The following is a 15,763-nucleotide window of genomic DNA, read 5'->3' on the forward strand; positions in this document are numbered from 1 at the left end:
GACAGAGAAGAGGGACAGAGAGCAGAGGGTCCTCTTCACCCGTGTCTTAAGTGTTGCCTGAGAAGGAGGAGTTAGTCCCCTCTAAGAGAGAGAGGAGTTGTGTCCCCCTCTGTCTAGAGAAACAGTGTTGTCCAGAGGGAGGAGAGGAAAGACAGACAGAAGAGAGAAGACAGGAGTGTTATTCCCGCGTGTCTCTAGTGTTGTCAGAAACAGAGGAGTTACAGACAGAGAGAGAGAAACACAGGAGGGTGTGTGACCCCTCGCGTGTCTCACAGTGTTATTCCCCTCTAACTAGAGAAACAGAGAGAGAGGAGAGGGGAGGACAGAGAGAGAGAAGAGGAGTGTGTCCCCGTGTCCACGAGAAACACAGTGTTATTCCAGAGGGAGGAGAGGAGAGAACAGAGGGTTATTCCCCCTCTAACTAGTGAAACTACAGTGTTATTCCCCCTCTAGGAGAGGAGAAGACAGAGAGAGTTATTCCCCCTCTAGCTAGAGAAACACAGGGTTAGTCCCCCTCTACAGTGTTGTCAGAGAGGGACAGAGAGGAGAGAGACTAGAGAGAAGAGAGGGTTATTCCCCCGCGTGTCCCAGAAACACAGGGTTTTTCAGAGGGAGGAGAGGAGAGAGACACAGGGATTCCCCCTCTAACTAGAGAAAGAGAGGGGTTGATTCCCCCGCGTGTCTCTACAGTGTTGTCAGAGGGAGGAGAGGAGAGGGAGCTAGAGAAAGGAGGAGTGTGTGATTCGACCGCGTGTCTCTACAGTGTTGTCAGAGAGAGGAGAGAGAGAGAGAGACTAGAGAGAAGAGAGGAGTGTGTGTCCCCGTGTCTCTACAGTGTTGTCAGAGGAGGACAGGAGAGAGTCCCCCTCCAGAGAGAGAAAGAGAGGTGTTGTTCCGACCGCTGTCTCTACAGTGTTGTCAGAGGGAGGAGAGAAGAGACAGAGAGAGAGGACAGAGAGAGAGAGAAACAGAGGAGTGTATGACCACGACCGCGTGTCTCTACAGTGTTGTAGAGAGGAGGAGGAGACAGAGAGAGAGAAGAGAGGAGTGTGTTCCCCGCGTGTCTCTACAGTGTTGTCAGAGGAGGAGGAGTCAGAGACAGAGGACAGAGAGAGAGAAAGAGAGGGTGTGTGTGTGTGTGTCTACCTGATTGTGTTTAACTCCAGGAGCTCGTAGCATCCTGACGTAAGAGATGGCAACATCCCCCCTCCTCTTCACCTTCTTAATGTGAGCCTGAGAAACACAGGGTTATCCCCCTCTAACTAGAGAAACACAGGGTTATTCCCCCTCTAACTAGAGAAAAACAGGGTTATTCCCCTCTAACTAGAGAAACACAGGGTTATTCCCCCTCTAACTAGAGAAACACAGGGTTATTCCCCCTCTAACTAGAGAAACACAGAGTTATTCCCCTCTAACTAGAGAGAAACACAGGGTTATTCCCCCTCTAACTAGAGAAACACAGGGTTATTCCCCCTCTAACTAGAGAAACACAGGGTTATTCCCCCTCTAACTAGAGAAACACAGGTTATTCCCCCTCTAACTAGAGAAACACAGGGTTATTCCCCTCTAACTAGAGAAACACAGGGTTATCCCCCTCTAACTAGAGAAACACAGGGTTATTCCCCCTCTATCTAGAGAAACACAGGGTTATTCCCCTCTAACTAGAGAAACACAGGGTTATAACTAGAGAAACACAGGGTTATTCCCCTCTAACTAGAGAAACACAGGGTTTTCCCCTCCCTAACTAGAGAAACACAGGGTTATTCCCCCCCTCTAACTAGAGAAACACAGGGTTATTCCCCCTCTAACTAGAGAAACACAGGGTTATTCCCCCTCTAACTAGAGAAACACAGGGTTATTCCCCCTCTAACTAAGAAACACAGGTTATTCCCCCTCTAACTAGAGAAACACAGGGTTATTCCCCCTCTAACTAGAGAAACACAGGGTTATTCCCCCTCTAACTAGAGAAACACAGGGTTATTCCCCCTCTAACTAGAGAAACACAGGGTTATTCCCCTCTAACTAGAGAAACACAGGGTTAGTCCCCTCTAACTAGAGAAACACAGGGTTATTCCCCCTCTAACTAGAGAAACACAGGGTTATTCCCCCTCTAACTAGAGAAACACAGGGTTATTCCCCCTCTAACTAGAGAAACACAGGTTATTCCCCCTCTAACTAGAGAAACACAGGGTTATTCCCCCTCTAACTAGAGAAACACAGGTTATTCCCCTCTAACTAGAGAAACACAGGGTTATTCCCCCTCTAACTAGAGAAACACAGGGTTATTCCCCTCTAACTAGAGAAACACAGGGTTATTCCCCCTCTAACTAGAGAAACACAGGGTTATTCCCCCTCCAGTCTGGACCCCCCTCCAGTCTGGACCCCCCCCTCCTCCCTACCCTCCAGTCTGGACTCCCCCTCCCTCCAGTCTGGACCCCCCTCCTCCAGTCTGGACCACCCCCCTCCTCCAGTCTGGACCCCCCCCTCCTCCCTACCTCCAGTCTGGATCCCCCTCCCTCCCTACCTCCAGTCTGGACCCCCCCCTCCCTACCTCCAGTCTGGACCCCCTCCTCTCTACCTCCAGTCTGGACCCCCCTCCTCCCTACCTCCAGTCTGGACCCCCCCCTCTCTACCTCCAGTCTCGACTCCCCCTCCAATCTGGACCCCCCCTCCTCCCTACCTCCAATCTGGACCCCCCCTCCCTACCTCCAGTCTGGACGCCCCCCCCCCCCTCCTCCCTACCTCCAGTCTGGACCCCCCCCCTCCCTCTCTACCTCCAGTCTGGACGCCCCCCTCTCTACCTCCAGTCTGGACCCCCTCCTCTCTACCTCCAGTCTCGACTCCCCCTCCAGTCTGGGCTCCCCCCCTCCTCCCTACGTCCAGTCTGGACTCCCCCTCCTCCTACCTCCAGTCTGGACTCCCCCTCCTCCTCTACCTCCAATCTGGACCCCCTCCTCCCCTACCTCCAGTCTGGACCCCCCCTCCTCCCTACCTCCAGTCTGGACCCCCTCCTCTCTACCTCCAGTCTCGACTCCCCTCCAATCTGGACCCCCCTCCTCCCTACCTCCAATCTGGACCCCCTCCTCCCTACCTCCAGTCTGGACCCCCCCTCCTCCCTACCTCCAGTCTGGACCCCCCCTCCTCTCTACCTCCAGTCTGCGTATGACCCCCTCCTCCCCTACCTCCAGTCTGGACCCCCCCCTCCTCTCTACCTCCAGTCTGGACTCCCCCTCCAATCTGGACCCCCTCCTCCCCTACCTCCAATCTGGACCCCCCCCCCTCCCTACCTCCAGTCTGGACGCCCCCCCTCCTCCCTACCTCCAGTCTGGACCCCCCCCCCTCTCTACCTCCAGTCTGGACCCCCCCTCCTCCCTACCTCCAGTCTGGACCCCCTCCTCTCTACCTCCAGTCTCGACTCCCCTCAATCTGACCCCCCTCCTCCCTACCTCCAATCTGGACCCCCTCCACCCTACCTCCAGACCCTGGACCCCCCCCTCCTCCCTACCTCCAGTCTGGACCCCCTCCTCTCTACCTCCAGTCTGGACACCCCCTGTCCAGAACACTCCAGTCTGGACCCCCCTCCTCTCTACCTCCAGTCTCGACTCCCCCTCCAGTCTGGGCTCCCCTCTCCTCCCTACGTCCAGTCTGGACCCCCCCTCCTCCTACCTCCAGACTCCCCCTCCTCTCTACCTCCAGTCTGGACCCCCCTACCTCCAATCTGGACCCCCCTCCTACCCTACCTCCAGTCTGGACCCCCCCCTCCTCCTACCTCCAGTCTGGACCCCCCCAGACCCTCTACCTCCAGTCTCGACTCCCCTCCTCTCTACCTCCAATCTGGACCCCCCCTCCCCCTACCTCCAGTCTGGACCCCCCCTCCTCCCTACCTCCAGTCTGGACCCCCTCCTACCCTACCTCCAGTCTGGACCCCCTCCTCCCTACCCCAGTCTGGACCCCCCCTCCTCCCTACCTCCAGTCTGGACCCCCTCCTAACCCTACCTCCAATCTGGACCCCCTCCTCCCTACCTCCAGTCTGGACCCCCCCTCCTCCCTACCTCCAGTCTGGACCCCCTCCTCCCTACCTCCAATCTGGACCCCCCTCCTCCCTACCTCCAGTCTGGACCCCCCTCCTCCCCTACCTCCAGTCTGGACCCCCTCCTCCCTACCTCCAATCTGGACCCCCTCCTCCCTACCTCCAGTCTGGACCCCCTCCTCCCTACCTCCAGTCTGGACCCCCTCCTCCCTACCTCCAGTCTGGACCCCCCCCTCCTCCCTACCTCCAGTCTGGACCCCCCCTCCTCCCTACCTCCAATCTGGACCCCCCCCTCCTCCCTACCTCCAATCTGGACCCCCCTCCTCCCTACCTCCAGTCTCGACTCCCTCTCTACCTCCAATCTGGACCCCCCTCCTCCCTACCTCCAGTCTGGACCCCCCTCCTCCCTACCTCCAGAACACCACCAGACTCCCCCTCCTACCCTACCTCCAGTCCAGACTCCCTCCTCTCTACCTCCAATCTGGACCCCCCTCCCCTCCCTACCTCCAGTCTGGACCCACCCCCCTCCTCCCTACCTCCAGTCTGGACCCCCCCTCCTCCTACCTCCAGTCTGGACCCCCCTCCCTCCCTACCTCCAGTCTGGACCCCCTCCTCCCTACCTCCAGTCTCGACTCCCCCTCCTCCCTACCTCCAGTCTCAGACTCCCCCCTCCTCTCTACCTCCATCTGGACCCCCCTCCCCTCCCTACCTCCCAGTCTGGACCACCCCCCTCCTCCCTACCTCCAGTCTGGACCCCCCCTCCTCCCTACCTCCAGTCTGGACCCCCTCCTCTCTACCTCCAGTCTGGACCCCCCCCCCTACCACCAATCCTGGACCCCCTCCCTCCCTACCTCAGTCTGGACCCCCCCTCCTCCCTACCTCCAGTCTGGACCCCCTCCTCTCTACCTCCAGTCTCGCTCTCCCCCTCCTACCTACCTCCAATCTGGACCCCCCTCCTCCCCTACCTCCAGTCTGGACCCCCCTGTCCTACCTCCAGTCTGGGACCCCCCTCCCTCCCTACCTCCAGTCTGGACCCTCCTCCAGAACTCCAGTCTGGACCCCCCTCCTCCCCTACCTCCAGTCTGGACCCCCAGACTCCTCCCTACCTCCAATCTGGACCCCCCTCCTCCCTACCTCCAGTCTGGACCCCCTCCTCCCTACCTCCAGTCTGGACCCCCTCCTACCAGACCTCCAATCTGGACCCCCCTCCTCCCTACCTCAGTCTGGACCCCCCTCCTCCCTACCTCCAGTCTGGACCCCCTCCCTCCCTACCTCCAATCTGGACCCCCCTCCTCCCCTACACTCCAGTCTGGACCCTCCTCCCTACCTCCAGTCTGGACCCCCCTCCTCCCTACCTCAGTCTGGACCCCCCTCCTCCCTACCTCCAGTCTGGACCCCCCTCCTCCCTAACTCCAATCTGGACCCCCTCCCTCCCTACCTCCAATCTGGACCCCCTCCTCCCTACCTCCAGTCCAGGCCCCCTACCTCTACCTCCAATCTGGACCCCCCTCCAGACCCTACCTCCTGTGGACCCCCCTCCTCCCTACCTCCAGTCCCGTGACCCCCTCCTCCCTACCTCCAGTCTCGACTCCCCCTCCTACCTACCTCCAATCTGGACCCCCCCACCCTCCCTACCTCCAGTCTGGACCACACCCCCCTCCCTCCCCTACCTCCAGTCTGGACCCCCTCCCTACCACCAGTCTGGACCCCCCCCCCTCCTCCCTACCTCCAGTCTGGACCCCCCTCCTCCCTACCTCCAGTCTCGACTCCCCCTCCTCCCTACCTCCAGAACACACCCCTCCTCTCTACCTCCAATCTGGACCCCCTCCCCTCCCCTACCTCCAGTCTGGACCCAGACTCCTCCCTACCTCCAGTCTGGACCCCAGACCCTGTACCTCCAGTCTGGACCCCCCCCCCTCCTCCCTACCTCCAGTCTGGACCCCCCTCCACCCTACCTCCCAGTCTGGACCCCCCCTCCTCCCTACCTCCAGTCTGGACCCCCCTCCTGTACCTCCAGTCTGGACCCCCTCAGTCTGGACCCCCCCACACCAGTCTGGACCCCCCACACCTCCCTGCCTCCACTGGACCCCCCCTCCTACCTCCCACTGGACCCCCCCTCCCTCCCTACCTCCAGTCTGGACCCCCTCCTCCCCTGTACCTCCAGTCTGGACCCCCCTGTCCTCCCTACCTCACACTGGACCCCCTCCACTACACTCCAGTCTGGACCCCCCCTCCTACCACCAGTCTGGACCCCCTCCCTACCTCCAGTCTGGACCCCCCTCCTACCTCCAGTCTGGACCCCCTCCCAACCTCCAGTCTGGACCCCCCCCACCTCCCCTACCACAGTCTGGACTTCCCCTCCTCTCTACCACCAGTCTGGACTCCCCTCCTCCCTACCTCCAGTCTGGACTCCCTCCCTACCACCAGTCTGGACCCCACTCCTCCCTACCTCCAGTCTGGACCCCCCCCTCCTCCACACCTCCAGTCTGGACCACCCCTCCTCCATACCTCCAGTCTGCGTATGACCAGGTCGTATTTAGGTTCACATTCCAGTAGCTGAACTCTCTCTAGTAGCGACTCCATCTTGGATTCAGACTGTTTCATGGCACTATGCACTTCCTGCTGGAGCAGACCCTGGACCTGTGGAGAACACACACCTGGTTACTACACACACACACCAGACCCTGGACCTGGGGATGACACACACACCTGGTTATCACCTGGTTACTACACACACCCCTGGTTACTGGGCACACCAGACCCTGGACCAGAACACACCAGACCAGACCCTGTACCAGAACACACCAGACCCTGTACCAGAACACACCAGACCAGACCCTGTACCAGAACACACCAGACCCTGTACCAGAACACACCACACCAGACCCTGTACCAGGACAACACAAGGCTGTGTTCAGCAGGACACAACGTACCAAAAACATTCCACAACAGAAAGCCAATTAAGAGTCATGCCAATTGAATATGACCAGACTGCTTACCTCAGACCTGGAGAACATCTTGGTTGGCTGGTCAGAGTCAGGTGACCCGGCGTCATGCTCTCTGATCCTCTTCCTCATCCTGATAGGAATGACGACAGAATGGTTCATAAGACACTAAACCAACAGTTAGTTACAGAACTGGATGGTCAATTACTATATTTGAAATATGTAACTATATGAAAACATGGCCGTCTCATGGTAGGATGGGAACCCATATCTCCTGAATGAAAACATGTCTGTCTCATGGTAGGATGGGGGATGGGAACCCATATCTCCTGAATGAAAACATGTCTGTCTCATGGTAGGATGGGGGATGGGAACCCATATCTCCTGAATGAAAACATGGCCGTCTCATGGTAGGATGGGAACCCATATCTCCTGAATGAAAACATGGCAGTCTCATGGTAGGATGGGAACCCATATCTCCTGAATGAAAACATGGCCGTCTCATGGTAGGATGGGGGATGGGAACCCATATCTCCTGAATGAAAACATGGCCGTCTCATGGTAGGATGGGAACCCATATCTCCTGAATGAAAACATGGCAGTCTCGTGGTAGGATGGTAGGATGGGAACCCATATCTCCTGAATGAAAACATGGCCGTCTCATGGTAGGATGGGAACTCATATCTCCTGAATGAAAACATGGCCGTCTCATGGTAGGATGGGAACCCATATCTCCTGAATCAAAACATGGCAGTCTCATGGTAGGATGTATCTCCTGAAGGATGGTAGGATGGGAACCCATATCTCCTGAATGGGAAAACATGGCCGTCTCATGGTAGGATGGGAACCCATATCTCCTGAATGAAAACATGGCCGTCTCATGGTAGGATGGGAACCCATATCTCCTGAATGAAAACATGGCCAGTCTCATGGTAGGATGGGAACCCATATCTCCTGAATGAAAACATGGCCGTCTCATGGTAGGATGGGAACCCATATCTCCTGAATGAAACACATGGAACCCATATCTCCCATGGCTCTCATGGTAGGATGGGAACCCATATCTCCTGAATGAAAATCTCCATGGCCGTCTCATGGTAGGATGGGAACCCATATCTCCTGAATGAAAACATGGCCGTCTCATGGTAGGATGGGAACCCATATCTCCTGAATGAAAACATGGCCGTCTCATGGTAGGATGGGAACCCATATCTCCTGAATGAAAACATGGTCCGTCTCATGGTAGGATGGGAACCATATCTCCTGAATGAAAACATGGCAGTCTCGTGGTAGGATGGTAGGATGGGAACCCATATCTCCTGAATGAAAACATGGCCGTCTCATGGTAGGATGGGAACTCATATCTCCTGAATGAAAACATGGCCGTCTCATGGTAGGATGGGAACCCATATCTCCTGAATGAAAACATGGCAGTCTCATGGTAGGATGGTAGGATGGGAACCCATATCTCCTGAATCAAAACATGGCCGTCTCATGGTAGGATGGGAACCCATATCTCCTGAATGAAAACATGGCCGTCTCATGGTAGGATGGGAACCCATATCTCCTGAATGAAAACATGGCCGTCTCATGGTAGGATGGGAACCCATATCTCCTGAATGAAAACATGGCCGTCTCATGGTAGGATGGGAACCCATATCTCCTGAATGAAAACATGGCCGTCTCATGGTAGGATGGGAACCCATATCTCCTGAATGAAAACATGGCCGTCTCATGGTAGGATGGGAACCCATATCTCCTGAATGAAAACATGGCCGTCTCATGGTAGGATGGGAACCCATATCTCCTGAATGAAAACATGGCCGTCTCATGGTAGGATGGGAACCCATATCTCCTGAATGAAAACATGGCCGTCTCATGGTAGGATGGGAACCCATATCTCCTGAATGAAAACACGGCCGTCTCATGGTAGGATGGGAACCCATATCTCCTGAATGAAAACATGGCCGTCTCATGGTAGGATGGGAACCCATATCTCCTGAATGAAAACATGGCCGTCTCATGGTAGGATGGGAACCCATATCTCCTGAATGAAAACATGGCCGTCTCATGGTAGGATGGGAACCCATATCTCCTGAATGAAAACATGGCCGTCTCATGGTAGGATGGGGGATGGGAACCCATATCTCCTGAATGAAAACATGGCTGTCTCATGGTAGGATGGGAACCCATATCTCCTGAATGAAAACATGGCAGTCTCATGGTAGGATGGGAACCCATATCTCCTGAATGAAAACATGGCCGTCTCACTTTCTGACCACTTCTCTCTAATATATATATATATATATTTATAGGGGTCAGAAACTGACTCAAATCAAATGAACAACCCCGACATGTTGTCCAAGGCCAACCACCAAAACAAGGCTTCAGAAAAGGCCTTCTGTGACATAGGAAACACAACTGTGAAGTGGCAACGTCATTAAGTACATATTTTCATGAATATTAACATTAAAAACGTTTAATATTATAAATGTTTAAAAATATATAAAATTTGAAAATCATAGTGCATGTGCAGGCCAAGTCAAGTTCTTCCACACCGATCTCGAAAATGTTTTATTTTTTGGTATGTACCTGGCTTTGTGCACGGTGAGGGGCATTGTTTGGGGTTTGAGGCTGGGTTTCTGTACAGTACTTTGAAGACATCTGCTGATGTAAAAAAGGGGCTTTATAAATACATCTGATTGATTGTTACGCTGAAAACAGGACAGGGCCTTCCCCAAACTGTTGCCAAGTTGGAAGGACGGAATCATCAAGAATGTCATTGTATGATATTAAGATTTCTCCTTCAGTGGAACTAAAGGAGCCCGGACCATGAAAAACCAGCCCCAGACCATTATTCCTCCTCCACCAAACTTTACAGTTGGCACTATACAAACCCAGATGTGTCTGTCAGACGGCCAGATGGAGAAGCGTGATTTATTTCTCCGGAGGACATGTTTCCACTGCTCCAGAGTCCAACAGTGGCGAACAATAAGGCAACTCTGGCAAGACAGAGACATTTAAAAGAAACCCGAAACCTTCCCACGTTTTGAAAATGTTTATGTTCATAAACAAGATCTCCAGGGATGTTGTTGACATTTTTGCAGTTTCGTTTCTAGGGTCAAGGAACAACACTTTTTTTTTTGTTGAATGGGTGGCCCTTGGACTAATAACTATCAATTGTATTACCTAGTTGGCAAGCTAATAACATTTGAAAATTGGACTCGAACCAGTCACACTCGAAGTACCGTTACCTATCGCTCCACAAATACCGTGGCCCTTACCGTACACGGGGGATACAACTATTTTAAGATCTCAAGAGACATTTCACACCGGTGACACCAACACAATTCTGGTTTAAGATACAACAAATATGCACATTTGCACAAAAATCCACCCACGGTCTACAGATCACTAACATTTCCTTGCAATCGGGATGCAGGAACAAACAAACAACTAACGTTGTAGATAGCTAGATAACGTTAAATCCCTAACGTTTATAAACTACGGCACTAAAACATTTCACCAATCGCTCCAACATTTCTAATGAATTAAGAGAAAAATCAATTCCAGATTAGAAAACGTGAAAACTAACCTGGTTTCGATCTTCTTCTTTTTTTTAAACGAAGCAGAAGATTAAGGTTTTCAATGTTTTTACTCTACAAACGGAATGGGGTTCCTTCTTAAGTAGCTCCGTTAGCATCTGCCGAACCGGAGGGAAAAAAGAGAGCACCGATTCCTGGGTTACCGGAAACTCAACTCCATCAGTAAATCTCGAAGAATATCGCGAGAACTCTTCAAACATCTGGCGTGACTTGGTTGGGATATGTGAACATTCATTCATTTCTCTGTGCTCGATGTAAAGTCAAATAGATTTATTTACATGACAAAATATAATCATTTGACAATATATTAACATTCCTCAACGATACACGTAGTAATAAACAGATTAGGAATATTTTTTGGGGTGATATTAGCCACATTATACTAGATTTTTTGTGGTCGAATATCTATGGGGATATACAATGGGGGAAAGCATTGAAAATGTCAAAACATCTTGTATCTGTAACCAGGTAAAGGATGTTTCATTTAAAATGTTACGTGGAATTTGTCCTGTAAAACATGTTTTGGAAAGATTCAAGCAGAATATAATTGTGATAATTGAGAAGGTATCAAACCATTCGTCATTAGTTTGTTTTTTAATTTATAGGATACTTTTTGGGGGGGATTGAAGTACAAAACTTTGTTACGAAGAAAACAGGACAGGTTGTACAATTTTAATGGTTTTGATGTAATTATTTATTTCCCGAAATTATGACTTTGAGGAAGATGTGGTATATTTAATTCAAATGCCAATTAAACTTGTGCCACAAGACATTGACTCTGTACCGTAATACCCTGTATATAGTCTCCACATTGACTTTGTACCGTAATACCCTGTATATAGCCTCCACATTGACTCTGTACCGTAACACCCTGTATATAGCCTCCACATTGACTCTATACCGTAATACCCTGTATATAGCCTCCACATTGACTCTGTACCGGTACCCCCTGTATATAGTCTCCACATTGACTCTATACCGTAATACCCTGTATATAGCTTCCACATTGACTCTGTACCATAATACCCTGTATATAGCCTCCACATTGACTCTGTACCGTAACACCCTGTATATAGCCTCCACATTGACTCTGTACCGTAACACCCTGTATATAGCCTCCACATTGACTCTGTACCGGTACCCCCAGTATATAACCTCCACATTGGCTCTGTACCGTAACACCCTGTATATAGTCTCCACATTGACTCTGTACCGTAATACTCTGTATATAGCCTCCACATTGACTCTGTACCGGTACCCCCAGTATATAGCCTCCACATTGGCTCTGTACCGTAACACCCTGTATATAGTCTCCACATTGACTCTGTACCGTAATACTCAGTATATAGTCTCCACATTGACTCTGTACCGGTACCCCCAGTATATAGCCTCCACATTGGCTCTGTACTGGTACCCCCAGTATATAACCTCACAATTGTTATTTTACTGCTGCTCTTTAACTATATATGTTATTTTATTTTACCTATCTATTTTTTCGTTAACACGTTTTTTTTTTTCAACTGCATTGTTGGTTAAGGGCTTGTAAGTAAGAATTTCACTGTGAGGTCTACTACACCTGTTGTATTCAGCATTTCACTGTGAGGTCTACTACACCTGTTGTATTCAGCATTTCACTATGAGGTCTACTACACCTGTTGTATTCAGCATTTCACTGTGAGGTCTACTACACCTGTTGTATTCAGCATTTCACTGTAAGGTCTACTACACCTGTTGTATTCAGCATTTCACTGTGAGGTCTACTACACCTGTTGTATTCAGCATTTCACTGTGAGGTCTACTACACCTGTTGTATTCAGCATTTCACTGTGAGGTCTACTACACCTGTTGTGTTCAGCATTTCACTGTAAGGTCTACTACACCTGTTGTATTCAGCATTTCACTGTAAGGTCTACTACACCTGTTGTATTCAGCATTTCACTGTAAGGTCTACTACACCTGTTGTATTCAGCATTTCACTGTAAGGTCTACTACACCTGTTGTATTCAGCATCTCACTGTAAGGTCTACTACACCTGTTGTATTCAGCATTTCACTGTAAGGTCTACTACACCTGTTGTATTCAGCATTTCACTGTAAGGTCTACTACACCTGTTGTATTCAGCATTTCACTGTGAGGTCTACTACACCTGTTATGTTCAGCATTTCACTGTGAGGTCTACTACACCTGTTGTATTCAGCATTTCACTGTGAGGTCTACTACACCTGTTGTATTCAGCATTTCACTGTGAGGTCTACTACACCTGTTGTATTCAGCATTTCACTGTGAGGTCTACTACACCTGTTGTATTCGGCATCTCACTGTGAGGTCTACTACACCTGTTGTATTCAGCATTTCACTGTGAGGTCTACTACACCTGTTGTATTCGGCATCTCACTGTAAGCTCTACTACACCTGTTGTATTCAGCATGTGACAAATAAAATATGATTTGATAATAATACTAGGTACATTTCATATTCACAAATGAAATTGGTCTATTTCAAAACCTTTTTCCACTTTATAAAATTAATATAAACAATATGGCACAACTTAAACTAAAATGAAAAACCAAAAGGAAATTCAAACTTGTTGTAGTATTAATTAATATAATTTGTTTGTTGATACCGCTAACACACAGGGTCAGTCTCTGGCATCAGGAAACAAGTGGGACTAGATGATACCGCTAAAGGGCTCGTTTGATGTGGTAAGGCTGAAACACCCGACTCTAGACCAAAGGGGTCGTTTGAGGGGGTAAGGGTGAAACACCCGACTCTAGACCAAAGGGGTCGTTTGAGGGGGTAAGGGTGAAACACCCGACTCTAGACCAAAGGGGTCGTTTGAGGGGGTAAGGGTGAAGAGACAGACTCTAGACCAAAGGGGTCATTTGAGGGGGTAAGGGTGAAACACCCGACTCTAGACCAAAGGGGTCGTTTGAGGGGGTAAGGGTGAAGAGACAGACTCTAGACCAAAGGGGTCGTTTGAGGGGGTAAGGCTGAAGCACCCTACTCTAGACCAAAGGGGTCGTTTGAGGGGGTAAGGGTGAAGAGACCGACTACAGACCAAAGGGGTCGTTTGAGGGGGTAAGGCTGAAGAGACCGACTACAGACCAAAGGGGTCGTTTGAGGGGGTAAGGCTGAAGAGACCGACTACAGACCAAAGGGGTCGTTTGAGGGGTAAGGCTGAAGAGACCGACTACAGACCAAAGGGTCGTTTGTGGTAAGGCTGAAGAGACCGACTACAGACCAAAGGGCTCGTTTGAGGGCAAGGCTGAAGCACCCATTTTGCCATTCGTTTGAGGGGGTAAGGCTGAAGCACCCGACTCTAGACCAAAGGGGTCGTTTGAGGGGGTAAGGCTGAAGCACCCGACTCTAGACCAAAGGGGTCGTTTGAGGGGGTAAGGCTGAAACACCTGACTCTAGACCAAAGGGGTCGTTTGAGGGGTAAGGCTGATGAGACCGACTCTAGACCGAAGGGGGTCGTTTGAGGGGGTAAGGCTGAAACACCCGACTCTATACCAAAGTCCAGGGGTAAAGTCGGGGCGGGGAAGGTGCATCTGCGGAAGCCGAAAGTCCGACGCTGAGGTGGTTTTCCAACAGCAAGGCTCAATGCAAAATGGTGTTGCCATTGTTTACACCAGGTGTTATGTGTACTGTAGATAATCATATCTTCAACCCCCATATCACACACTCACAATCTGTACATATGTGTGTATCACACACTCACAATCTCTAAATATGTGTGTTCATCACACACTCACAATCTCTAAATATGTGTGTTCATCACACACTCACAATCTCTAAATATGTGTGTTCATCACACACTCACAAACTGTAAATATGTGTGTATCACACACTCACAAACTGTAAATATGTGTGTATCACACACTCACAAACTGTAAATATGTGTGTGTGTGTGTGTGTGTGTGTACAATACACTATCAATTTGTGAGCGAGACTCAAATATCACATTCATTACTAAATAACCAGTGTACTCATGAATCATGGCATTGTTGGTCACTGTTTCAGTCATGTCTTTGGTAACCGGTCCGCATGAGTCAAACAGAAACACTGCTGTGATTGGTTGATAATAGATCCCCCCCCCCCAGTGCAGGTAATGGCTGCAGGATGAAGTTGGTGAAGAGGAACTGCAGGAACCTGCAGCTTAACCTTCCAGGAAATTTGATTTGGGTTTAAACGAGGAAGACACATTTCAGTTTTATGCATTCAGTTGGGCAACTGACTAGATATTATAATTATATTGCCTTGATTGGTCCAGGACATTTACACAGAGACGACGTCATGCCAATTAATAAACACGATATGGATGCTACAGCGATCCAGTGGAGACCCGTCATTCAGGACAGGAGAGGCAGAGCCACACGGGGGGGGGGGGTTGCCTGTTTTGCATGTTATTTTGGCATTAATATGTGTCACCAATCAGTTTAAAAAACAATGTCCTGACTTAATAAAACCGCATGCAAAAACATGGTCTCTTTTCTTTTGCTTTCTTGAGTAAGGCAGCTCCAACATGCAGGTGTTTTAGCTGAGCTTGATTTAGACAATGCTTTAGGATTATATTTCATTTAGTCTAGATGGGATGAGTTGGACCGCAGAGTGAAGGGAAAGCAAGCACAAACAAGTGCTCAGCATATGTGGGAACTCCATCAAGACTGTTAGAAAAGCATTCCAGGTGAAGCTGGTTGAGAGAATGCAAAGCTGTCATCAAGGCAAAGTGTGGCTACATTGAAGAATCTCAAATATAAAATATATTTTGATTTGTTAAACACTTTTTTTTGGTTACTACATGATTCCATATGTGTTATTTCATAGTTTTGATGTCTTCACTATTATTCTAAAATGTAGAAAATAGTAAAAATAAAGAAAAACCCTTGAATTGAGTAGGTGTTCTAAAACGAACCGGTAATTTATCTGAACCAATTTAAATATAATCTAATCCTGTTCATATTGTTTACCCAGAAATGTATGTGAACAGTGAGTGTTGTGTCAAAACGGGTTCTAGAGCTTTCGTTTTCCAACCAGTGGATACTAAGACCAGTGGATACTTGACCCATCCATAGGGGATACTAAGACCCTGAAGGTACTCGACCTATCGATAGGGGGTACTGGAACCCTGAGGGTACTCGACCTATAGAAAGGGGGTACTGGAACCTTGGGGGTACTCGGCC

At 50.1% G+C, this 15,763-nt stretch overlaps 1 protein-coding gene across 1 annotated transcript in view; it reads right to left on the reverse strand.

Annotated features, from left to right (window-relative positions):
• The window catches only part of LOC135534124 (uncharacterized), a 19,260-nt gene extending 8,552 nt beyond the window's left edge, over positions 1-10,708 (reverse strand). The window contains exons 1-6 of the mRNA XM_064961255.1: positions 10,571-10,708; positions 9,873-9,977; positions 9,568-9,639; positions 7,030-7,108; positions 6,539-6,670; positions 1,147-1,233 (exon numbers count right to left, since the gene is read on the reverse strand). Coding sequence (XP_064817327.1) covers positions 1,147-1,233; positions 6,539-6,670; positions 7,030-7,108; positions 9,568-9,639; positions 9,873-9,931 — 429 coding nt within the window. The 5' untranslated portion in view covers positions 9,932-9,977; positions 10,571-10,708. The remainder of the gene's footprint in view (positions 1-1,146; positions 1,234-6,538; positions 6,671-7,029; positions 7,109-9,567; positions 9,640-9,872; positions 9,978-10,570) is intronic.
• Between the last annotated feature and the right edge of the window lie 5,055 nt (positions 10,709-15,763).

The sequence above is a fragment of the Oncorhynchus masou genome, unplaced genomic scaffold, assembly GCF_036934945.1.
Source record: "Oncorhynchus masou masou isolate Uvic2021 unplaced genomic scaffold, UVic_Omas_1.1 unplaced_scaffold_3047, whole genome shotgun sequence".
Taxonomy (NCBI): domain Eukaryota; kingdom Metazoa; phylum Chordata; class Actinopteri; order Salmoniformes; family Salmonidae; genus Oncorhynchus; species Oncorhynchus masou.